The sequence below is a fragment of the Petaurus breviceps genome, unplaced genomic scaffold, assembly GCF_028583685.1.
Source record: "Petaurus breviceps papuanus isolate PSGF00001 unplaced genomic scaffold, PetGlider_PUasm1.0 90594, whole genome shotgun sequence".
Lineage (NCBI taxonomy): Eukaryota > Metazoa > Chordata > Mammalia > Diprotodontia > Petauridae > Petaurus > Petaurus breviceps.
The window spans coordinates 2,811,746-2,837,127 of NW_027187281.1; the positions used below are offsets into that span (position 1 = coordinate 2,811,746).

A 25,382-nucleotide genomic window follows, 5' to 3' on the forward strand; every position below is an offset into this window, starting at 1 on the left:
CTTCTACTATTATCCCCTCTAGGAGGATATTTTTGGGGGCCAGGGGTGTAGATTATTATTTTAAGTTTTATAAAGTGACTGGTATAGAATGAAATAAAAAATAAATTCCAAAGAGTTTAGGATTTGTGTGTACTAGCTCTGTAACATTACTTATGGGCACCAGTTTGTTTGGGGAAATTGATCTCTTCCCTTATGAGATTGTCATGAAGGACAGCTCTACTCTTCTTTAAAACATTGGTGGTGCAACTGTTAGAAACAGTACTAGCCTGGACCAGCCAGGCCTAGTACCATTTTTTTATGTTGTCACAATTCCTAAGAATAGACCAGTGATAAATACATCACATACTTCTTGTCTCACAGATGGTTCTCATAAACTATATCAAGAAAAGAATAGATAATGTACCCAAAATTTGAGATGGAAAATTTTTTCGCTGGTCTCCTTTTAGAAATCGAGTTACAAAAACAAGCAGCAAGAAAAGAAGCTTCTGGTTTCATATAGAGCCCTCTTTTTGTGTTCTGCTGTGTATGTAAAAATGCCCTTCTTTGGTAGTTAGATTTTTATGATGAATTTTTTTTTAAAGGAAGAAATTGAATTGTGAAGATGACAGGATCATCAGATAGTCTACACAGAATGTGTTGATACCTGTTAAAACTTCAGCTACTATTAATAGCCTCTAATCTTAATTAATGGTGGCTGAGTACATGTTGCTTATGTATTTAAAATACCTCATAGGTAGTTTCTCATATCAAAACAAGGGAATTTTGCATTAAGGAGGGGAAAAGTTCTCAAAAAACAAAACTTGATGTAGCTCAAAATCCTGGAACTCTGCTCTCCAAGGTCAGGGTCTTATTGGAGTGGCTGAGTTAGGAGGTCACATGTCAGACAAAGCTAGCATCAGCTCTGTCCATAGTTCATTGCAGGGCAAGGGTAGGGGAATACACACACATCTGCTAATGCTTTGGGGAGACAGGTGAACACAGAGGCGTCTTGGCTTTTATTTTTTTGCTTTTTGGAGGGCAGTTGGGGTTAAGTGACTTGCGCAAGGTCACACGGCTACTTTTTGTGTTAAGTGTCTGAGGCCAAATTTGAACTCAGGTACTCCTGACTCCAGGGCCGGTGCTCTGTTCACTGCACCACCTAGCTTCCTCGTGCCTTGTCTTTTAAAGCCCAGTGACACAATTTCTTCTGACAGTGACACAGTTTCTTCTGACTTCTTTGGGGTGCCTCCAGCACTGCCCTGCCTTAGTTTTTCCTGGCTTGGATCCTGCTGGCTTTGCACCTCTTGTCAGCAAAGGTCTGTCCCATCTTAGTCCCCTGCTGCCCAACTCACTGCACTTCTGACTGTACACACGATGTGGCAAGATGTTGGGCTGTACCCTTAGTGAAGTTTCTCTTCATCTAAAACTTTGCTTATTCATCCTCTTGCAAAGACCTTGGGGGGTGTAATTATGAATATTCTCTTTGGAATCAGAAGGTCTGAGTTCATGGCCCAGCTCTCACATTGTGTCATGAGGCAGATCCCTCTAGCTCTCCGTTTGCTTTTTGCTTGTCTTTGCTGACAAAAAGAGAGTTCTCTAGCTTTCTGACCCTCTAAATGGCTTAGCCACTAGAAGCAGTTGGTAGCACAGTGAGAATTCAGGACCTAAAGTCAGGAAGACCTGAGTTCAAATCCTGCTTCAGACACTTATTAGCAGTGTGACCTTGGGCAAGTCACCTAAATTCTGTCTGCCTCAGTTTCCTTGACTGTAAAATAGGGATAATAATAGTAGCTATCTCCCAAGGTTGTTGTGAGGATCAAATGAGATAGTATCTATGAAGTGTGTAGCAAAGTGACTGGCACATAGTAGGCACTTAATAAATGTTTATTCCTTATCCGAAATATGGGTCATCTTGAAAGTTTTCCTTAGCAAAAATGAAGAAGTTATGAATCAATGACAGCAGAAAAAGACCATTTTATCCTAAGTGGGTTGAAATGGGTCTCTCTGGGCAATCAAAATGATTCCTTCTTTTCCTAAATCCTGCTCTCCCTGTTCTGGAGCCCAACTCTCTCAGTCACCTCCAGCTGCCTACTGGTCATCTTGAACTGGTTTTTCCATAGACATCTTAAACTCAGCATGTCTAAATCATAGCTCCTCTCTCCCTCTTCTCCTCTTCCTAACTTCTCTGGTATCGTCAAGGTACCACCATCTTCCTTACTCAGGCTCACAACCTAGTTGTCATGCTAGATGATCTACTCTCCCCCACCCCTTATTCTATCATTTCTACCTTCCTAATATCTCTTACCCATACCAACTTCTCTCCTTTCATACTGCTGCCACCTTGGTACAGCCTTCTGGTTGGTCTCCCTACTCCAAGTCTCTCCTTATTCCAATCCATTCTCTACTCAACTGTCAGACTGATCTCCCTAAAATTCGAGTCTGACCATGTTACCCTACTTCAGTAAAATGCAGTAGCTCCTTTTACCTCCAGGGGCAAATATCAAATTCTCTTTCAGACATTTGAAACCCTTCATAGTCTGGCTCCTTTCTACCTTTCCAGTCTCTCTGAAGAACTTTGGAATCAATTGTGAAATGGGAGACAGTGGCACAGGACTGCCCAAGCATGGTGCACCCACATCAAAGAAGGTGCTGTGCTCTTTGAGCAAAGCAGAATTGCCATAGCTCAAGAGAAATGTGAGGTGCCCAAATTTAAAGATATCTTCAACCCAAATGATCACATGAACTATTTGTGCCCAGCCTGTGGGAGAGCATCCCGAGCTTATGCTGGTCTGATCAGCCACAGTCGGACACACTGTCCCTTGACTCCAACAGAGTGATGCCATGTTGGTCCTCTTCCAGAACAAAGGACAACCACCTTAACTTGTACTCTGATCCAGTGACACTTGCCTATTTGCTGTTCCTCACGCAAGACAATCCATTTATTGGCTGTGGGTCCTCTTCTTATCTCCATCTCCCAGTTTTCCTATCTTCTATCACCTCCCAGCTAAAATTCTACCTTCTGCAATGTCTTCCCCAATATCCTTTAATTCTAATGCATTATCTCCAATTTATCATATGTGTATGTATGGGTAGTTTGTACATAGTGGTTTGAAAATTGTCTGCTCTATTAGACTGTGGGCTTCTTGAGAGCAGGGACTGTTGTTTGCCTTTCTTTGTATACCCATCACTATAGCACAGTGCCTGGAATTTAGTAGATGTTCATTTAATAAACACCTGCTGACTTGATTTCTTCTTAAATTCCTACTGCTCTTCCTCACAGCACCTTGCTGAGCTCACTCCTATGCCAGCGTATTTCTGATGATTGTTATTGTAGTATGTCAGTAGAGAGAAATGTTCTTCCTTTGTTTCATGATGTTTTACATTTTAAAGTTTTCTAAACTTTTCCCTAATTCAGCTCTATCTATCCATCATCTTCTCTAATTCCTAGCCAGAGTTCTTTCTTGACTTCTCCTTTCACATTAGTCCCTAAAGCCTAGTCGCTTTACCTGCCGTATTTGACAACTCACAGAGACAGAGTGAATATTAACCTTTAGTCAGTGAACTTGCCGGGCTGTCTTCTTCATTTTCACTTTTTAAAAATGCATCTTTTTTGAGAAACAGATACAAAAGCCTTTCTTATATCTTTAGTATTCATCGATTGGATAGTCTTCTTTGGTATATGCTATTTGGGGTGGGGTATTTTGAAATCTTCAGATAAATAATGAAAAGCCATTAATTGTTTACTATGTGCCAGACACTGTGCTAAATAGATAAACGTATAGCAGGCAAGACAGCCCTGCCTTCAAGGAGCTTACCTTCTAATAGGAAAAGACAACACATATGTGATGGCCAGGGAGGGGGGTTGAATGGAGTCATAGGACAGTGATCGATACTACCTTTACAGAAGTGATAGTGTGGATTTGAATATCGTCCACAGCATAAGAAGATAAATACGTTGTTTCCAGAATGGGAAATGGGGGGTGATGGAGGGTTACAAACCTGGCAGCATGGCAGGAATTTGACTGGTAGATCTGGCATCTTCTAATCATGGTGAACTCTTGCCCATGAGGAGCTCCCAAACAGGGGTCAGAGGGTGTGGCACAGCATGTCAGGAAAATAGCCAGAGACCCAAATCAGACATTGTCCTAAAGAAGTATGAGCTGAATAATAAGAACAATAGTCACAACATGACAGTGGTTTAAGTTTTGGAAAGTACTTGACATATGTTATTGTTGTTGAGCTTTGCAACAGCCCTGTGACTTAAGTACTGCAGGTATTATTTGCTTTTACAGATGAAGATACTGAAATTCAAACGTTATGATTGCGCATGGCTACATAGCTAATATATGTTGGGGGTAGGATTTGAACTAAAGTCTTCCAGATTCCAAGTCCAACACTGTGCACTATTCCATAGTGCCTCTTGAAGGTAGTTCAAATATAACTTAACCCAACCTTTTAATTTGTACATGGGGCTCAGATTGGCCAAGGGGTTATACAACTGGGTAATGCCAAATCTAGACTCAGAATAGAGTTCTTCCTTTTTTTTTTTCCCCTTTTGGAGGGCAGTCGGGGCTAAGTAACTTGCCCAAGGTTACATGGCTAGTTTTTTTTTGTATAGTTGTTAAGTGTCTGAGGCTGGAACCGAACTCGGGTCCTCCTGACTCTGGGGCCAGTCACTGCGCCACCTGGCCGCCCCTAGAGTTCTTCCTTCTAATCGAGTACTCTTTCTCTTATATCACAAGCATGCTGGTAATATATTGTATCTTAAGATAACTGTATGTTTATGATTTTGACACTTTAGGTATGAAGCACCACAGGTTGCCTTACGTTGTGGAATTATGCTGAGAGAATGTATCCGATATGAGCCACTTGCCAAAATCGTCCTGTTTTCCAGTCAGTTCAGAGAATTTTTCAAGTATGTGGAATTGTCCACGTTTGACATTGCTTCAGATGCCTTTGCTACATTTAAGGTAAATAACTTTGCATCTATATGCTTGACATGGTTACCTCTGCCAGTAAGAGTTAATGCTGGAACCCAAGTTTCAATTTTTCTAGAGAACTTCATATACAGAGGAGAAAAATCTATTCCTTATGCATAGATTGTATCTCTGATCCTAGCTGACCATTTCACAAATGTGTGGAATAGGATAGTATTTTCCCAACTTTTGTTTCTGGACTAGTCCTGGTTTGTGGCACATTTTTACTGGTCCTCAAAACCCTCTCTTTTCATCTCATTTTGCCTGTCCTAGGATTCCCCCTTCTCAGTGGCTTCCAGTTCCCACCCTGCTTGTAGTAAACAATGTCTGTAGAGCTGAGTGGTAGAAGTGACCAGGGTTTAACTCTTCAAAAAACAGTCATTCGGTTGCTTTGTGCCTGAAACTGTGACCTGCAATTTTTAAATTTTGTCAGGAGTGAACTTGGGCGTTTAGCAGTGGTCTGCTTGTCATTGTTCTGCAGAGGCTATTTAAATCTTGAAACAACTTGTTGTTCAGACGGCACATGACTCCAGAAGCAGTGAAAGAGCTCGTGAATGGTTTAAAAAATGTAAGAGAAGGGAAAAGAAGAGTGGAAAAGGGTTTAGAAGGATAAGCAGAAGAGCCATGAGCAGAGGGCAGGGCAGAGGAGGAATGGGAGTGGGCAAAGCTATGCACTAACTAGAGAGAGGACAAAGGGGGGAATCGGGGGAAGCAAAAGCACTTTAGTTATAGAAGGAGATAGAAGAGAGATGCGGGAATAACAAGAATACTAATCAAGCATTATCTCATTTGATCCTCACAATGACTCTCTGTGAGGAGGCAGTACAAGTGTTGTTATACAAGTGAAGAAAACCGAGATCACAAAGGTTAAGTCATTTCTCCAAGGTCACTTTCTAGCAAGAAACAGAGCTAGGAAGGCAAGGGAGCAGGCAGATTTAGAGGGGGGGGGGGAAGAAGGGAAGAAAAGGGAGTTTGCCAGGGGTAAGAGACAGTTGGAGGTTAGAGAAGAAAGACTGATCTGATGCTGAAGAGGAAAAGGAAGGGATGACAAGGCAGAAGAGAGAGGAGCAAACCAGAAGACGAGACAGTTAGGAGAGAAGAAGGCAAGAGAATGCCAAGAAGGAAAGATGGGAGACAGGAACATATGCATAAATATGGGGGAGGGGAAATACACACACACACATACATACAGAGAGGGCGATGTAGAAGGTAGCTAGATATGCAGCATCCTGATTTAAAAAAAAAAATAGTTGGTATGGCTACAGACCAATCTTAAAGAAATTGACACTGTAGGGTCTCAGCTGTACAAAATTTTGGCTCTGAAGTTTAATATGATAGATGATTCCATTTCTTTAATGCAAAAGTCCTGTTGCCAAAAGAGCTAGAGAAGCGGTCTCCTAAACAGAGATGCTCTAGGGTTTTTTTTCCTTATCAGATGGTACATTGCTGTCATGGAAATGGTTATTTTTTCCCTCGAAAAAGCTAATTATAAGGAAGAATTCATAAGTAATTAGAACCATAGAACTAGAAGCAGAAAAGTAAATGGTTGATAAGGTATGTTTAATAAATAAGAGTTAACTTTCATGGAAGTTTTAAAAATATTTCATGGACTAAAGTGTTCTTCATTAGCATTCTTTGCTGTTCTATTTTTAGCCAGATTGAATTTTTAATGCAGCTCAACTTTATTATTGAGTAACAAAAGAAGCTTATTTGATTTGATTTGATTTGCATTCCAGCCTTGGTATTTCCAGTTACTTTCTGTAGTACTCGACTTAGGATCATAGGATTTTAGAGATCAAAGGTACATCTTGGAGATCATGTAGGCCAGCCTCCTGATTTTAGAGGTGAGAAAATTTGGTCTAGAGAGATGAAATTAATTCCGTACACATTGTAAATGAACAGAGCCTGGATTAAAATCCAATCTTCTGTCTCCAAATCTAGAGCCCTTTCTACTGCTCCATGCTGCTCATTTATCTTGGTTATGTGAACCTAAAGAGATTCCCAATAGGCTGGCATCATAAGAAAAGTCATGCTGTTATATTTTACTGACATGCGCTTGGATTTAATTTAATCTGGTATATCATATACAGTATATTAAAGTGCTATAGATAGGGGCAGTTAGGTGGCACAGTGAATATAGCACTGGCCCTGGAGTCAGGAGGACCTGGGTTAAAATCCAACCTCAGACACTTGACATCATTTACTAGCTGTATGACCTTGGGTAAGTCACTTAACCCCAATTGCACTGCCCTCCCCCCTCCAAAAACAAAAAAATAAAGTGCTATATCCACTATTGATTTGCTACATGTCTCTTGGACAATCATTTAGTCCTTTTATAGGTTACCCTCCGATGGAAGCTGGAAAAACTAAACCAGAACTAGGTGTATCGAGCCTGATGGCACAAAGAAGAAAAGCAGCATGGAACTTGTGAATGTCCCCTAGAGTGGGAGTAATCACTATACAGTTATCAGCACAGAAATATCTGTGAGCAACTGAATCAAATTAACCATTAAAATCTAGAATTTTTTTCCACTAAAATCAACATTTAGATGTGATAAATGTTTGCCATTCTGGTATAAAATCACAAATTACAAGATCATGGATATAATTACCTATATATATATATATATACATATATATATATATATGTGTAAACTATCATTAGAATTTGAAAATGATGATGTGACGAGTCAATCTATCAATAACGATTTATTAAGCACCCAGTGTGTACCAGGCACTGTGCTAAACTTGGAGGACACAAAGAAGGGTAAGAAAACACCGTCCCTGCCCTCACAGATCTCATTCTAGTTGTTCAGACGGCACATAAATAACCACATATGTGCAGAGTAAAGTCATGAACTCAAGGAGGAATTAAAAGGCCTCCTGCAAAAAGTGGAATTTGAGCTGAGCCTTGAAAGAAACCAAAGGAAGCCAAAAGGACTGAGGAGGAACAGTGTTCCCAGGATGGGGGACAGCCAGTGTAGTGGCCCAGAATTGTAAGGGAAGAACAGGAAGTAAGCCAGTGTACCTGGATGGGAGAGTGGGGAAGGAAGTAAAGTGTAAGGGGCCTGGAAAGGTTGGAAGGGGAAGACTGTGAAAGACTTTAAAAGACGGAAGACTATGCAGGATCATGGAGGTAATAGGAAACCAATGGAGTTTACTGAGGAAAGAGGTCATTAACAAAGACTTGAATTTTGGGAAAATTGTTTTGGTCACTGAGTGAAAGGTGAATTGGAATGGGGAGAGAGAGCTGTTGTGGTAGTCCAGGTAACATGGGATGAGGGCCTATGCTAGAATGGCAATTGTGTGAGTGGAGAGGAGGGTACCTACGTGACAGATGTTGTGAAAATAGAAACAAAAAGATTTGACAACAGATTGAATATGTGAGGTGAATGTAAGTAAGGAGTTGAAAATGACACCAAGAATGTGATTCTTGGTAACTGGGCAGATGGCTATGCCCTGGACAGTAATAGAGAGGAAAGATAATGGATTCTGCAGGAAGACTGAGAAAAGGCCATAAGATCTGGCAGGTAAGAGATGAGAAGGCAGTTTGAGTTGAATGATAATGCTGGAAGCCAAACTGCATAATGTTTCTGTGTGAGAGAAGTAGAGACACCTAATATAGGTGGCTTTCTCAAGGAGTTTAGCTAAGAAGAAGAGGGAAGATGCCATATGATAGATAGTGAGGATGGTTGGATAAATATTTCTGAGATAGGAGAGACATAGGCATGTTTATATATAGACAGCAGAGAAGGAGCTAATAGGGAAAGATTGAAGATTAAAGAGCTTGAAGATGAGAGCGGAGGTAGTCTGCTAAAGAAAACTGGAGGGGGTGGGGCAGCTAGGTGGCACAGTGAGTAGAGTGCCAGCCCCAGAGTCAGGAGGACCTGAGTTCAGATCTGGCCTCAGACACTTAACACACACACACAAAAAAACACCTAGCCATGTGACCTTGGGCAAGTTACGTAACCCCAATTGCCCTCCAAAAAGCAAAAAAAGGAAAAAAAAAACAAAAGTAACTGGAGGGGAAGGAATCAGTGGTACTTATCAAAGGGTTGATCATAAGGAGAAGGGCCAACTCTTCCTCAGAGGCAGAAGTGAGGGACATCTGTGAATGGTAAATGCATGACAGTACCAAGATATGACTAAAATCCTTTCTGTTCCATGTTCTGCTTTAGTAGATTCTTTGACATGCAGAGACTATATTAATTTCCAGTTTCCATTTGAGCCTTTCTCTTTTAGATTCAGGGTTTGAAGTTATTATTACAAGTGGATGCTGGCTGCAAGTTCTACTGTGTTTCCCCGATAATAAGACACTGTCTTATTATTTTTTTTGGAAAGAAAAACACCAGAGGGCTTATTTTCAGGGGAGGGCTTATGTTGTCCCGCCTCAGCTCTCCTCCGCGGCACTGCTCTCAATGGCGCCAGCAAGCAAATCACTGGGGAAGAACAGGATGACACGCTCACTGCTGCAGCTCTGATTGGATGCAGCTCAGAGCGTGGCGTGCGTTTCACGGGGGGGGGGGAGGGGGGGGCGGTGCATACAGAGGGTACCGTAATGTAGCGTGTAGCGCAGGGGATCACCTTCACTACAGTAGCAATCTCAATAGGGCTTATTTTCGGGGGAGGGCTTATTTTAGAGGAATCTTACACAGTAAGGGGAGGGCTTATTTTCAGGATAGGTCTTATTTGGGGAAACACGGTAGTGTGGTGAAGTGCTTATCCCCAATCCATAAGCAATTGGAGAGAATTTCTTTCTGTCCCTGGAAATCTGGAGTAGCCTGCCCAGTGAACCCCCCAGAACAGACTGAAAACTTCAACATAGTCTTGAAACTACCTTATTTCTTCAATGATTCCTCCAAACAGAAATTAGTCCAAACCAAAAGTGAAAACCCTTTGGATACTGGGAGGTCCCCCATTTAAAGCTTTCCCTCCAAAGCATTACTGAGGACCTCACAGGGAAAAGTAATAGGTCTTTGGATGTCCAACACATGTAGCAGTGCTATAACAAGCATCATTTAAATAAGAGCCAATATGTCATCATTTTCAACTTTGAATGAAAGTTCTGAATACTATAACCTAAATGATTCATTTTTTTCTATTTGCTTAAAATATTAAACTTGTGGATTTTGACACTGGCATGCCTTTTCCCATGTCCCCAAGAAAATTTTTTAATTAGACATTCATTAAAGTCTAAGGATATTTAGAATAAGAAGGCTTTGGAATTTTTGCTGGTTATAAGATATATGCTTTTTAATTAAATTCTGCAAGGTGTGCAGGACAGGGTATTTAACTAATGAGCTCATTGAGAGGATTAGGGCAGAATAGAATTATTAAAAGATTTAGTTTAAATTAGAATACAGCTGAGGTATGGGTAGAGAACAGGTTAAAATTCTCTTTCATTCCATTATATGCTATTCTGTAAGTTATTCCACCAGTAATATAGAACTACATGCACAGAACAATTTGTACTAAGAACTCTCATAAAGCCACATAGCCTTAAGTAGTCACAATAATCTTTTTTTTAAAATATACTCATTTCCATAAATCTTTATGCTATGGCGATTCTTCCATTTTGAGGGAAATTGATCTTTCCTAAAAATAATTAAAAATTAGGAAAATGGCCTGGCAAAATGCATATTTAAATAGAAGAAAAGAGTCTTATTTCTATAGATTTACCTCTGCTGACATTTTAATATTGCCTATGTAAAAATCATCATTTCTATCATCTGTTCCCTCCTCTCTCTTCCTGTTACCACCACCACCACTACAGCCTTTCTTACTGCACTCCTGTGACCCCTCCTGTGCCAGCAGTGCATCAGTAAATAGCATCAGCTTAGGTCTCCACCCTACCCCTGCAATGTGTCAGCTTTGTAACCTTGGGCAATTCACTTCCCTTTTGAGATCCTGGTGTCCTCAACTGAGAATCCTGGGCTTGAAGATCCCCTTCCAGCTCTAAATCCCATGAGATTGCACATATCCTCTTAATAGTTTTTTCTGCCTCCACATTACTGCTCAATCCTTCCTTCATCTCATTGCTAGACTTCTTCCTTATTTATTGATTTGTTGATATCACTTGTTTGCTCAAATAATTGTGGTGAATCTATTTATTACCTGGTCAAATTCCATTAAACTAGACTATTCTCCATCCCCTAAGCACCTCTTACAGTTTTCCATCTCTAATTCTTTTTTTACATTCCCTATATCAGAAATGACCTTTACCCTGAATTAGCCTTTTGATCTCCTGCCCATCGTTTAAAGCCCAACTCAAATATTATTTCCTCTGTACTACTACCCTAGCATCTCTGCAGTCAGGAATGTCTCCCTTCCCTACCCCTACATCCATTTAACTTTTTCACTTGGGTTTGCATATATCTCTTAATATACTATAAGCTTCTTGGATATTTCATCTGAATTACATCTCTCCTAGGGCATAGCATAGTGATTTATACAATCTGTGTACCTTACAGATGTTCACTGAATTGAATGGGATTGAAGAAATCATGTATTGTAATCATAGTTTAAGGATAGGGACTAAACCAGGGATTTTACTGGTACAGAAACCTTTTAGGTGAGGAAATCCCCTTGACTGGCTCATCATGGTACTTTCTCTGCAGTAGATAGCTTTAGTGTTGCCTAGAGCGCTGAGAGATGAGTTCCCTTGCCTGGGTAACCACAGTAGGCATCAGATCTGGAATTGAGCCCAGCTATTCAGGTTTTGAAGCCAGTTCTCTGTCAGTGCCACTGTGCCACACTACCTCCTGTAGACAGAAAACAATGGTATCATTTGGGAAAATATGTTATTTTACCTAGTTTACATTTGATTTGTGTTTAAGTTTGTGATCTTACCAATGAAATATGTTGTCTTATAAATCTAACATTAATATAATTTTAAACCCCTAGATCTTTCTAACTTTAAAATTGTTTTATTAATTACCTGCAGACTACATTAAATATTCTAGTTTACTCAATGAAATTGGGTAGTAATATAAAAGAGCTTAAAATATTCTGCAGTTTTTGAGGTTGCTAATTAATGAGATGATTGGATCTAAGAAGGATAAAGAATGTAAGATGTATCGAATACAATAATTTTTTTCCCATGCATTCTTTTTCTAGGATTTATTAACAAGACACAAGGTGTTGGTGGCAGAATTCCTAGAACAAAATTACGACACTGTAAGTATAAATTACTTCTAAACCTTTAAAATTTGTTTTATGTGTATTTTAGTAGCAAAAGTGCATTTTCTTTTCTCAGTAGTCTTCTAAGACCCAGCAGCTAGTATTACAGACTTGTCTCTGACTTTTTAGCCACCATAGTGACTAGGTCCTGGCTCAATGCCCAACTTCTACCCCAAACTTTTTAAATCTCATCGTCTTAAAGGCAAATTCAGAGGAAGCTTTAGATGAGACCAAGATTATGGGAAATCACAGCTTCTTTGGGATATAGTGGAATAGATGATAGATTAAGATTCAAAGCACTTTGGTTCAAATTCTGGCTTTGTTGTTTATCATCTGTGTGACAATTTCTATAGACCCCGGTTTTCATATATGTAAGATGAAGGGATGGAACTAAGTGGCCTCTGAGGTCCAAATCTATGATCCCATGATCCTGTCTCTGCTTTAAAGGCTGAGAGTGTTTTTTCAATACTTCAAGGATATAGACTGGTAGATAGGTGTGGATATTACCTCCACCAGTGCAGAGGGCAACCCTTCTGGAACTTAGTGAATTGTTTTTGAAAGTTCCTTTTGGTTGAAAAATTCATTGCCCTGTGGCCAATCTGGTGATGAGCCTCTCCGAACTTGGCTTGACTAGTCCTTGGACTATAGATTTCTGGACCCAGACTTGAAAACTTTTCCAACTTGGTAAAACTTGCCAGGGTTTGTGCTTCCCTTGAATAGCCTTTGAGAACCCAGGATCACTTCCACAGTTCTTTGGGACCCAAAAGTAAGATTTCAGTGGACAAGTTTGTCTATCTTGCACAGAATTTTTTTCTTCTTCTTTTGAGCTTAAGCTGTATCCACACAGGGTAATTTTTGGAAGAGTTCTGCATTTTTTTAAAAAACAGGGTCTCCCTGTCTCACCTAGGCAGCGAGCACCCTGGCCACTCATGGGCCTGATCCTTCTTCTGATCATTGCAGAAGTTTTAATATGCTCTATCCTTCCTAACTGAGCTTGTTCACCCCTTATTAGTCAACTTTGTGGAACCCCACTCCCAGGGGGTGCAAGACTTGGTACAGACACCCAACCAACTTTGGTCCTCCTGTAATTTAGCATTCCTGAATTTAGCAATTCATCAGCCTCAGCTTCTCAGTAGCAGGGATGACAGGTATGGGCCACCAGCCTAGCCATTCTCCATCCTTTTTAAAGCCATTCTAGTTGACAGGTATTTAAAAGTGTCCATAAAACTACTCTGAATTTCCATCTTTCAAATGAATAGCCCTTGCAGAAAGATTTTTCTAGTTCCTCAGATTATATATAAACCAAAGCTCCAACAATTCAATTCAGTGAACATTTATTAAACACCTACTATGTGCCAGGCACTTGCTAAACTCTGGGGATGTAAATAAGAAAAAAAAAAACAATCTCTGCCCTCAAGGAGCCTATAATCCAATGGGGGAGGGAAGGAGAGAGGACCACCAAAGGGCAGGTGTCCTGAGAGGGTACATGATGTTTTGCTTGTAAAGTTGACAATAAGCATATCTGATGGAAAATGGAAAGTTACTTAGAAAGTTTTAAAAGGAGGCCAGGGGAAGGAAGCTCAAAAGCATATAAACCTTGTTTAAAACAAAAACTTTATCTATCGGTAGAATTGATCTTCTTGTATAATGGCAGCAATTTAATCTAATAAATTGATAAAGTTTTGTAAACCTGATTTCCAAACCAGGGCACCACAAATATCATGCCTTTTAAGAAATTATTATCCAATTTTTAATAAAAATTTTAAGAATGAGAGGCATGATTTTGGGGATTGTCTATGCCTGGTAAGAATCTATCATTATATTAATAGAAGTATTGGGTAACTGTTAGGTGTCTTCATTATTCGCTCAAAGTCATGTTCTTTGGTAATTATAGGAATTACATGTATTCATAGATAAAAACTTAACTTTGGTCATAGTTCAATGACCACATCACATTTTTCCAAGAGTGATTACTTAATATTGTCCAGTTCTGTGTTTGAGAGATATTTTTAAATACTATCTATTGACATTTTATTTTGTTAAACAGACACTATTCAACAGGTGTTTATTTAGTCAGCACCATACTATGTAACAAATACTCAAATCCTTCCACAAGACAGTCCAGCGAAAACAGCAAAGCAAAGCCACAAAGTCAGCGTGACGGGAGTAATGGCACATCCCTCTGTCTAACTGTGTAGGTGATTGGCTGCTAACAGAAAGGGAAGATGTGTAGTTTTGCCATAGGGGTCACTTTTGCAAACCAAACAATATAAGCATATTGAATCATACTTTAATATACAGGTAGGTTAAGAGAGAAAAAACAATATCAATTGACCAGAGAGCATTTCCTTCATATCATAGACCTTCAAAGAGAATAAAGGCATCATATATAGATTGCTAATGTATTTCATTCTTCAGAAGAAATCTAATTGTGATTTTAATTTGTTAAGTTCATCATTCTTTGAATTTGAAATGAAAATTAATTTCTATTTGGGGTTTCTATGATAAATTATTTTTATCAAAAATGTCATGAGACCTGACTTTTACAAAACAGTGTGACAGAGATATGTCATATTTAATTGGTCTTCCTGTTAAGTGGGCAGTTTGTCAGTACTATTTCGGACAAATTAATACTGTAACCATATCTTTTTGGGTTTTTTCTCTTTATTTGGAGGGCAGTTGGGGTTAAGTGACTTGCCCAAGGTCACATGGCTAGTTTTTTGTGTTGTGTGTCTGAGTCCAGATTTGAACTCAGGTCCTCCTGACTCCAGGGCCGGTGCTCTATTCACTGCACCACCTAGCTGCCCCCCGTAACCATATCCTAAGAAAATATGAAGGGTAAGACATGAGTCAAGTCCCTAGTGCTGATTATACCTATCTCTGCTAGAATAATAAAATATAATCACAACTCATGTTTGGTTCATGCTCCAGGGTTCATAAAGCACTTTGCTCTGAACATCATCAGAGGAAGACCTTAGATAAATGTGGTCCATGCAAGTTTCTCAAGTTCAGGTGCAGTGCCCAGTTGTCAGAGACAAGACACTTTAAATATGAAATAATTGATATCCTTAAGTTTCTTACTTAATAATTTTATAGAAGGTACAGCTTCTATCCTAGAGTTTGCCATAGGGGTCACTTTTGCAAACCAAACAATATAAGCATATTGAATTATACTTTAATATACAGATAGGTTAAAAGAAAAAGACAATATCAATCGGCCAGAAACTCTGGCTACTAATTGACTGGAGCTTGCGCTCTCTCTCTCTCTCTCTCTCTCTCTCTCTCTCTCTCTCTCTCTCTCGTGTGTGTTTATAAATATTCTGGTAATTCTATCTATATAATGGTATTAAAAAGAGTTTAGGGAAATTGTTTATATTAAATATCTTTCCTTCCTTCCGTGCCTCTCTCTTGCTTTTCACTTCTTTACTACATTTGATTATATATTGCTTTGTATAGTGGTTTCATTTATATAGCTTATCTTCCTAACTGTATTAATCTTCCCAAGCCCCAGAATATCCCAGAACTGTGATCTGGGAGACCTATCACCACCATGAGGGTGCCTGCATCCTTCCCTTACCCTTTTACCTCCCTGCCTGGGCCAGCATGGCTCAGAGCTCATCCAGGCTGCTGGACTGTTCACATGACCTAAATGTGATGGGAATCTTCAGCTCTCTTCCTTCCAGCAGATGGAGGATCTCCAGGCTTCATCATCTGCTTTGCATCTATCATCATCAAACATTTGTTAAGCACTTATTATGTGCCAGACACCATGCTATGTACTAGACACTGGAGAGGCCCTGGTATGGTGTCATCTAACCTACTGAAATAGCTTAAGGATCTCTTGGCCTTGCCATCTGCCCAGCACATGCTGGTAAAAGTTTAACAACTAGTTATCTGGGGGAAAATGTACACATGACACACTTTTAAGTTTAATTTACATTACTAACATTTTCTCCATCACTTTCTTAAATTTAGACAATCAACAAAACAATAAATTAAGCCACAATTTTGTAACATTTGCTGATTTCCAAGGCATAAATGATGACATTGAAAATTTAATAATCAACTTAGTTCAAACTGGTGCCAGCACATCCCTGTATCTGCCCTTTGGTGTGTCCTTGGAATTTCTGGCCTTTTCCATCCATCCAGTAGCTGACCATCATTTTTGGTGTTGTCCTTCCCATTTAGAGTATGAGCTCTTTGAGGGAAGGAGCTGTCTAGATTTTTCTATCTGTGTCCCCAGAGCTTAGCATAATACTTGGCATATAGTAAGTGCCTAATAAATGCTTTTCATTCAGTCATTCAGGGACAGAGGCTACATCTTTAGCTTCCTTCACAATGTGTTGGACACTGGGACTTTAAAAAACAGCATTATTGCTAGCATATAGTAACTTTCTGTCATCATTTTCCCAGTTCCTAGTAAGACCATTACATGTTCCATAAAGCCACAAAGCTTAAAATAGAGCAGTAAGAGTCACTTTTACCAAGACGACCTTAGAATTATCAAAGCTGCTATGGCAGTAGATCTGCCTTCACTGCCTTGGCCCTAATTGGCACACTGGCTTAAACTATTTGGTCGTCTTCTAGAATGACAAGGAGCCATAGGGAGGAATCACAGCTATCCCCAAACTATCTCAATGGCATTGGCAATGACCAATCCAACAATACAGTATACCCCATATCTGTCCTTAGTTAAAGATATTTTGGAATGACTAGATGTATACTTCATAATTTGCCTATGGATTCACAATTCATACTTTTTAAAAATGACTAAATAATTGTGGATTATATAGGAATGATGCAAAGTATCCTATTGCCAGTTTCTTTGCAACAGTATAAAATATGAATACATTCTTTATTTTTACTGGATATTTTCTTAAATGAATTTTTAGGATGATGAAAATTTGTTCCATTTTTCTAGCCTATTTGTAGGGCTGAAAAAGTAGTTAGGTCAGTGAATCACTTTGAATTACTTGAATCTCCCTATTCCTCAAATTTCCTTTTGTGTAAAATGAAATGGATGAAATTCCATGTGCAAATCTCCTATTATACTTTAGTGATTAGAGCATATGTGCCTGTCTGTAATTCACATTTGAGTAAAGCCGTGAGGGTTTCAAATGTTTTAAATGCATGTGTCTTATTTGAACCTCTTAAAGATTCTGAGGGATAGATACTTTTAGCCTCGTTTTACCTAGGAAAGAATAGACTTGTCCATCATGGTCAAACTACTAATAAGTGTCAGAATTGCACTCATTCTACTCCTTAACATTCATTTTCTTTTTTGATAGATTTTTGAAGACTATGAAAAGTTGCTTCTGTCTGAGAATTATGTGACTAAGAGACAATCTTTAAAGGTAAAAACATTTTTTCACATGTCTCTGTATTTTGAGATTTTTCTACATTACTACTGTGTTTGGTATGTAGTTCAACAAAGAGGTCAAAGAAAATAACCTTGTCAAGTCTGTTCCTTTCATGAAAGTGTTAGGTATTGATCGGATTACATACAGGTACCATAAAGGTCAGATATACTGTGTTTTTAGTTTTTAAGGTAGCATATCTCCTGAATTTTTATGAAGTGCTTATCAGATCTTACCAGCTATCCAATCTCTAATTCAGATTCATACAAAATTCAAAAGTTTTTCCAGAAAATGGCTGTGGAATAATGGGCAAATACTTGAAAAGGTCCTTCACATGGTCATCACTTAGTCATTAAAAACCTGACAGTTGCCAAATGAAGAAAGGTAGCAGCCAGCTTTGAACTGACCAAGTTTGGTTTAAAATGCAGACCGATTTGCAAAATCTTAGAGAGAATGATGGTGGAAGATTATGGACAGTATTTTGTTCCATAAGACAGAGAAGCAGTGGAGGGAAACAAGAGTTTCAGGAAAGTTGATAAGAGACTCAGATGAGCAAAATCATCCCACAAGGATGGGGAGGAGAACAGAAGAGGTAATAAAAAAGGTCTAGAAAGGTTTGTATAGCAAACCTTCTTCACCGACGAGGAAAATGGAGCCAGTACACTTAAAGGATGATCTGTCTAGAGCTGAAAGGGACTCCATTGAGTCCTGCCCCCTCATCTTAGAGATTTAGAGAGAGAGGTTGCCATAGGTAGCAAGCATCAGGCAAGACTATATATAGAGTCCTCTCCAGTCAGCATTCTTAACCTGCCTTCCCTTGCAGTCTACCGTCACATGTCCAGTGGACATAGTGAAAAGCCATAAGGCACTAAAGAGAACACAGATGAGGACAGCAGACAAATCAGATGAAATTTACCTAGAGGAGATGGAGGTTGCAGGTGAGACAATTGTAAGAGCACTGAGAAGTCACTTCGTGAGCTATTTGGAGGAGAGAAAGATTTGAAAAGTGTGGGGAGGAATCTTGGACTTGACTGATACCCCCCAGAGAAGCAACCTGAGCAAGCACGAATGATTATTGACCTATGTGCTTGCTGTCCATCTGTATAAACTTTTATGAGAAGTATCTGCACAGACATTGGAGACATTAGCAAGAAACAATAGACTTTTATAAGCAATATTACATGGTGGACATCTTTAATAGCATACAACTGAATGAATGATGTAGAGCATGCAGTGTCCTACTGATAGTTTTCTGAATTTTTCCTGATTATAAAGTGTTTGATGCCTAAATCTAAAGCAGAAGGCCACCTTAAAATCTCTCTTCCAAAACATTGTCTCACATATATACATCAAAATGATGTAAGATTCTTTAAAAGACATTTTAGCAGAGACAGCCTTAAAGGGTAACCCTCTCATCATTAATATCAAGTGAGACACAGGACAGGGAGATACATTCTCACCAGAAGTGTTTGCTGTTCTCATGGAGGAAAGCCAGTGCAGAATTGAAAACATTTCCTATAGATGGTGAAGCCCTCCAGCTGCTTCTGTTGGCCAGTGATATTACGCTGGTTGCATTAAATGTTGGAACACTACAGAGCCACTTGGATGAGATTCATGACCTCTCAAAAACAGTTTGGCCTAACCCAGGAAAAGCGGAGTGAAGAATGCCTTTTGTCCAGATTATGATATTCATCTAAAAAGATGGCTTGTAAAACTGATCATTGTGTGCAAGCATACGTGAGTGCATTGTGAACATATGTGTGTGTGTATCATACATTGAAAATCAACAGCAAGTTGTCCCATAAATAGGAAGAAGAGAAGTTTTGGATTACATTTTGGAAATTGAAAAGTTCCTTCAATAACCACAAACCTCCCAGAAACAAAGACCCATATTTTCAGTACTAATATTTTACCAGTGTTGCTGTATGGCTATAAGTCAAGGAACCAACAGTCTCTGAAAAGTTTTAAATGAGTATCATTCACAGTTCACGGGTGCACATGGTGACCATGAGCAGACTACCTCTCAGAAAAGTCAGGAATTGAGAAAAGGTCCTAGAGTAGAGGCTATCATCAGAGAAATATATGAATGAAAAAGAAGATGGTTTAGTTATATGGAGAGAGTGAGGGTTACCCAGTGCCTCACCCATTGACATCCTCAAAAGGTCAGAAAAACTCAAGAAAAGAGTCTAACAACACATTGGGTAAATCCTTTGAAGTTTACTTGTGGGAGGGCGTGGACAAGAGCCACAGAGGGTGGGTAGGCATGGATGGATTGGGATCTATATCATTGTAGGACACATTCACACAGATGAGACCACAGATCCATTTGAAATATTTGAAAATAAAGATTATGTTTATTGTTAAAATTACTTTAATTTTGAAGTGAGAATTGATGAAATTTTTCTATAATGCTACTGTGTTCATTCAAGGTGTCTTGGAACAGAACTGACAAAAGGAAATAATTTTCAATATGTACCTTTTTATTTCCATATTTTATCATTCAGTATTTTATTTCAATTATGCACTCCTTTGTTGATCTCAAAAACAAATTTTTACTATCAGTAAATCAGACCTGTGGAGGAGAAGGACTTTTTGGGAGGGGTGGAGTCTGACAAAATTTGATTTATAAGGTACTAGAAATCCTGTCTTAGGGTTATAAATTCAGACATCTCTATAATTCTCACCTTTCTTATTTTCAACTAAAGGAAAAAATAAAACGCTACTTGGGAAAGGCATATGGAGTAAAAACAGTGTGTAGATCTCATTTTTTAACTTGAAAAGTTCATGTTAGCAAATGAGAGATTTATAGGACATTGTTTCTAAAGATCATTTTTCATTGTGTTCAGTAACTATAAACTTTTCAGTTAACCAGATAATTTTAGTAGCCAGAACATTACATTCCCTGAATATTGTACTTGAGCAAATGTCTTTTAACACCATCTCCATTCTGACATCGTTTATTAGGATTAGTAGAAGCCATATGTTGGATATCCTGAAGAAACGTCAGGCTTTTGAGTGGGCAAAGTACTGCCTCGGTGCACCCTAAGTCTGTAATTATGGTTAAGTGTTAAGGGAATGAGGATCTGAAGATCTTCCCTGCCCCTTGGCCCTTTGAGAGGCTTAAGTGACTCTGAGAACCTTCCCAGATTTGAAAATATACTCTGTCCCCTGATAGGCTGAATGTGGTCACATGGAGTCTGTGGTGGGAGGCTTGTTTTTCTGGAATGCCCACACCTTGTTACTTTGTGATAGGGCAGTGGGTCAAGAGGGTTGTGACATTCTCTGAGCCAGGAGAAAGCTATGTAATCCCTGATGTGAGATTTTGCTTTGGGGCTCACTTTGAGAAGAGTTGTGTGATTTGCCCAGATGAGACTCTAGGCAGCCGTTGAGCCCCTGGCTTTGAAAACCCGGATGTTGGTGCTTCCCTCTCTGGTAACTGACTAGGTATGGATGTAATGGTCAGATAGCTGGAAGCCCTATCTGCTATGTTTCTCTGTCTGTATTTGTTGTCTACTTGTAACCTCAGTTTGTGTTCTCTGAAGTTCAGGTGCTGACCTTTTTTCCCCTGAACTAGGTAAATGACATATGTTTGATTAAAGCAAGATTGTTAATCCATTTTGGGTTGCTTTCCTTTAGAAAAGCAGATCTAGGAACCTGTACAAGCAGCCATCCTGGGTATGCTAGGGTGCTCGCTGCTACAGCAAGCCACATATCTTTACAGGGTCCCAGATTACAGACAAAAATGTGGTCTTCTACTTCTAATAGTTCACATTCTAATGGGAGGAGATGATAGGCAAATAATAATATACAAAAAAGACATAGATAGCATAAAATGTGCCAGTCAAAAAGAGAAGGCATGAAGGTTAAGGAGAAATGTGAAAAAGGCTTCCTGTGCAGAAGGTGTGCCTTAGCTGAAACTTGAAGGAAGCCAGGGAATCTTAGAAGGTGGATATAAGGAGTTAAAGAGTTTAAGCATAGGAGACAGCCAGTGAAGATGCTTGGAGTTAGGAGATGGAATATTGTGTCTTCCTGTACCTGGAAAGGATTACTTTTGTTTGGGAGGGCAAAGAAAGAGAGGTGGGAGTTTGTACCCTAGAGTGGAAAGTTCATAGAACAAGGAACCTCCCTCTGGGAAGCTATTAACCATTGAAAGAAGGGTATCTGTATATTTGGGAGTAATCCCATTACAAGCGGGCTGTGCCTAGCAACATGGAAGATAGATTTTGATAGCTTACATAAAGAAATTCTATGAATAGAGAACCGTTTGGGAGTGGAAAATGTGGTGCTATTGGAACTTTATTAAGAGATTGCAAACAAAAATAAAGAATAAAAGAAAGAAAAAGGAAGGAAGGAGGGAGGGAGGAAGGAAGGAAGGAAGGAAGGAACGTTGTTTCTGAAACATGATCAGTCCTTAAGTGTTAAAGAGCTCCTTATCTGGAAAATGAAGAAAGTTAGACTGCAGGTGCTTGTTATGGAATCAGAGGTCCTGGGTTCAAATCCCATCTCTTATGCTTATCATTATGGCCTCAGGGAAGTCCCCTAACCTCTTTGGGCCTCTGTTCCCTCATGTGTAAAATGAGGAGGCTATACTAGATAGCCTCTGAGGTCTCTTGCACACGTAAACCTATGATCCTTTCTCTAGATAACCTGACCTCAAAGATTTCAGCCCAGAGTCAGGAGGACCTGAGTTCAAATCTGGCCTCAGACACTTAACACTTACTAGCTGTCTGATCTTGGGCAAGTCACTTAACCCCAATTGCCCTGTCTTCCCCCCTCCAAGAAGACCAAAAAAAAAAAGCAAACAAACCAATTTCAGCGCTAAAGTTCTGTGAATTCTATGAATTCTGAGTAACTTTCCTAGAAAATTAGCTCTGCCTTGTAAACAGATCTGTAAAAATACCTGGTAACCCCCCCCCCCAAAAAAAACTATTTTTCAGTGACCCAAATAAAACTAGGCTCTTTCCTCTTTGCCTCACCAGTGCCATGTACCTAACAGACACTTAGCGAATAGTCAGTTGGATTGAATTTCAGGACACACAGAAAGAGACCACGAGACAAAGTAAGGAGGTTAGAGCCAACAGGAGAACAAGCCTTGTTTCTCAGTCAGTCATTCAGCAACATTTATTGAACTCCCTTATGTGCTGGGCACAATAAAGGGCTATAATTGGTTCCCTGTGTCATAAAGAATGTGAAAGGTAGAACTACATAGAGAAACAGTCTTCCTACAGAGCGCGTGGGAGAATTTGGCCCGGTGGCATAGTCACTGTGGTTGAGAACAGGTGATTGAGCTGCTTGGCTCTTGTTGCCCTAGGGAATAAACTCTCAGGCCTTCCGGTACTACCACTATTCTCTACCACTGTCTCCAAAATGGGGAATTAATGTAACCATGAAGATAATAGCTGTTTACCAAAGGAAAAGTCATTCTCCAAACTTGTTGAATAAGAGATGACTTGTTAAAGGCCAAAGAGTAATTAATTAGGATGATGACAATTTACATCCATAGCACTTTCATTTAGCGCTTTAAAAAAGGCTTCCAGAACAGATTCTTACCAACAATCCTGTGAGGCAGGTAGTATAAATATAATTACCCCCATTTTACAGATGAGGAAATTAAGGCTTTGGGTTGTTAAGTGACTTGCCCACGGTCCATATGATCAGGCATAGGAGCAAGGATTCAAACCCACATCACCCCGACTCAGAGTTCAGTGCTCTTCCCGCTATACCACAGTACCAAAGATCATCACAATACTCTTGCCACTCACAAAGGATGTGTTCTCTATGTAACCCCCATCCCAAAGCCCTCATCAAGCTCCAGCCTTCTCTGGGGCTCCTCAAGTATGGAGTCACCTCAGGTTCTCCTGGCTTCCAGCTTCGAGAGAGAAGGTGAAAGAGGTCAGCCCCTCTTCAGGCTCCATCCTGTCCTTTCCAGAGCCTTTCCCTTCAGCGCACCAAACTGGGGCTGGCCTCTTCCATCTTCTCTCTTGAGCTGGAAGCCAGGACCTCCGGAAGCAGCTCTACACTTGGAGACCTGAAGTTTGATGAGTCCTGAAGGGAGAATGGTGCTCCAAGAGTCCAGAGGAGGCTGAAGGAGGCTGGAGCTGTTCCATTCTCACCAGCTTGGCTCAGCCCCTCACACAGGGCAAGTCATTCAGATCTACCAATGAGGAGAGAGTCCCGTGCTAATGGACTTTGGGGCAAGGTTGACATATAGGTCAGACTGGCAATTAACTTTCCCCAATATCACTTTTTCCTGGTAGATGAGGAGACAGGGAATGAGGTAGACTTATCTCAGCAGACTAAGGAGATTGGGCTAAATGGGAACTGGGGAAAGTTTAAAATTTCAGTCCTACAAACTCCTCCTGATGTCTTAACTCAGATGGTGGTCACCTCTAGCCTTGATTTTCATTAGCATGCTGACTGCTCCCAGGGTCTTAATTTTTTTTAAAAGAAGTCAAAGTCTGTTTTTGTGATTTCCCCCCCCCCCCAGTTCCCATCCTGACACTTCATATATGGGGCAGAACTAAGCACGTAGGTCTCTTACAATTTTAGGATTAGGTGGAGAGAGGGAGAAACAGAGTCAGAGTATCATGATTCCTTGATTCCTTCTGCATTATCCTTATTCCCTCTCTTGAAAACCTAGCTTTGATTCCTTACCTCTTAATATTCCCAGTGACAAATTCCTAGTCAAACCTTTAATTATAACAGAATTTTTCCTTTTTAAATCTTTCTTCTAAGGCTTTCACAAATGTCCGTAGCTCCAAAATTATCTTTACTTTTGTATACCTTGATGGTACTTACTCCTTACTGGATATATTTGCTTCGTTAAGGATATTTAACCCATAGCTAGAGACTAATTAGGGTTAAGACATCAGGAAGAGTCTGTAAGGCTGTGAAGTTTTAAATTTTCCCCAATTCTGATTTAGCTCAGTTTCTTTGGTCCAGTGAGATAAGTCCACCCAATCACCTGTCTCCTCATCCACCAAGCAGAAGTGATATTGGGGAAATCCTTTCAGTGTTAACTATTGATTAGAACTATATGTAACTCTGTATATTAGAATAGGTAACAAGGAAAGGAAATCTAAGAATTCAGAATTTTTTAACCTAAAAGGTTTTAAAAAAAAATAACCCTTATTCATGCCAGATCATATTGTAAGCCATTCAAAATTATTTTATTTCCAGCAGAGATTTCTACTGCCACTATATTTAATTAGTTAAAAGAAAAATGAATGTATGCATTTATAAAAATAGAATCTACTCATTCACTAAGTTCTTTTGAGTAAAAAATTCTTTTGGGGAGCTTTCCTTTTTAAAATGAGGGCTAATCATATCTGTTTTGATAAGATGACTGATTTTATATTTGGTTTCCATGGTATCCTACTTTACATGAAGATATTCCAAAGTTTTAGGAAATAAGAAAGATTAGCCTGTTAAAGCTGTGAAAATGTCCACAATTGCGTGTAAATTACATATTACCTTAAGAGTGGGGTAGTTTTCTTTTTCTTTTTTTTTTTTATTCATTTTTGTCTCTTTTTGGAGGAGGGAAGGCAGGGCAATTGAGGTTAAGTGACTTGCCCAAGGTCACACGGCTAGTTAAGGTGTCTGAGGCCAGAACTCAGGTCCTCCTGACTCCAGGGCTAGTGCTCTGTTCACTGCACCACCTAACCGCCCCCATATCTTGTCCTTTCTGTAACGCATCTCTTCAACTTGTCCCCTACTCGCTACTCACCCAGCTATCACCTCCATTCAGACCCTCATCACCCTTCACCTGGACTTTTTCAATAGCCTCCAGTAGTCCTCCCATGTTCTGCCTCTCCTTCTAATCTCTACATAGTTGACATACTGGTATTCCTTTTAAAGCCCAGGTCTGACCATTTTACTCCCTCCTATAAAA

General features: G+C 39.6%; 1 protein-coding gene across 2 annotated transcripts in view; it reads left to right on the plus strand.

The window, feature by feature from the left end:
* Positions 1-25,382, plus strand: part of CAB39L (calcium binding protein 39 like) — a 93,994-nt gene that overhangs the window by 41,717 nt on the left and 26,895 nt on the right. For both annotated transcript variants that reach the window (XM_069063632.1, XM_069063631.1), the window contains exons 5-7: positions 4,781-4,949; positions 12,072-12,131; positions 17,423-17,488. In XM_069063632.1, the coding sequence (XP_068919733.1) occupies positions 4,781-4,949; positions 12,072-12,131; positions 17,423-17,488 (295 nt within the window). The remainder of the gene's footprint in view (positions 1-4,780; positions 4,950-12,071; positions 12,132-17,422; positions 17,489-25,382) is intronic.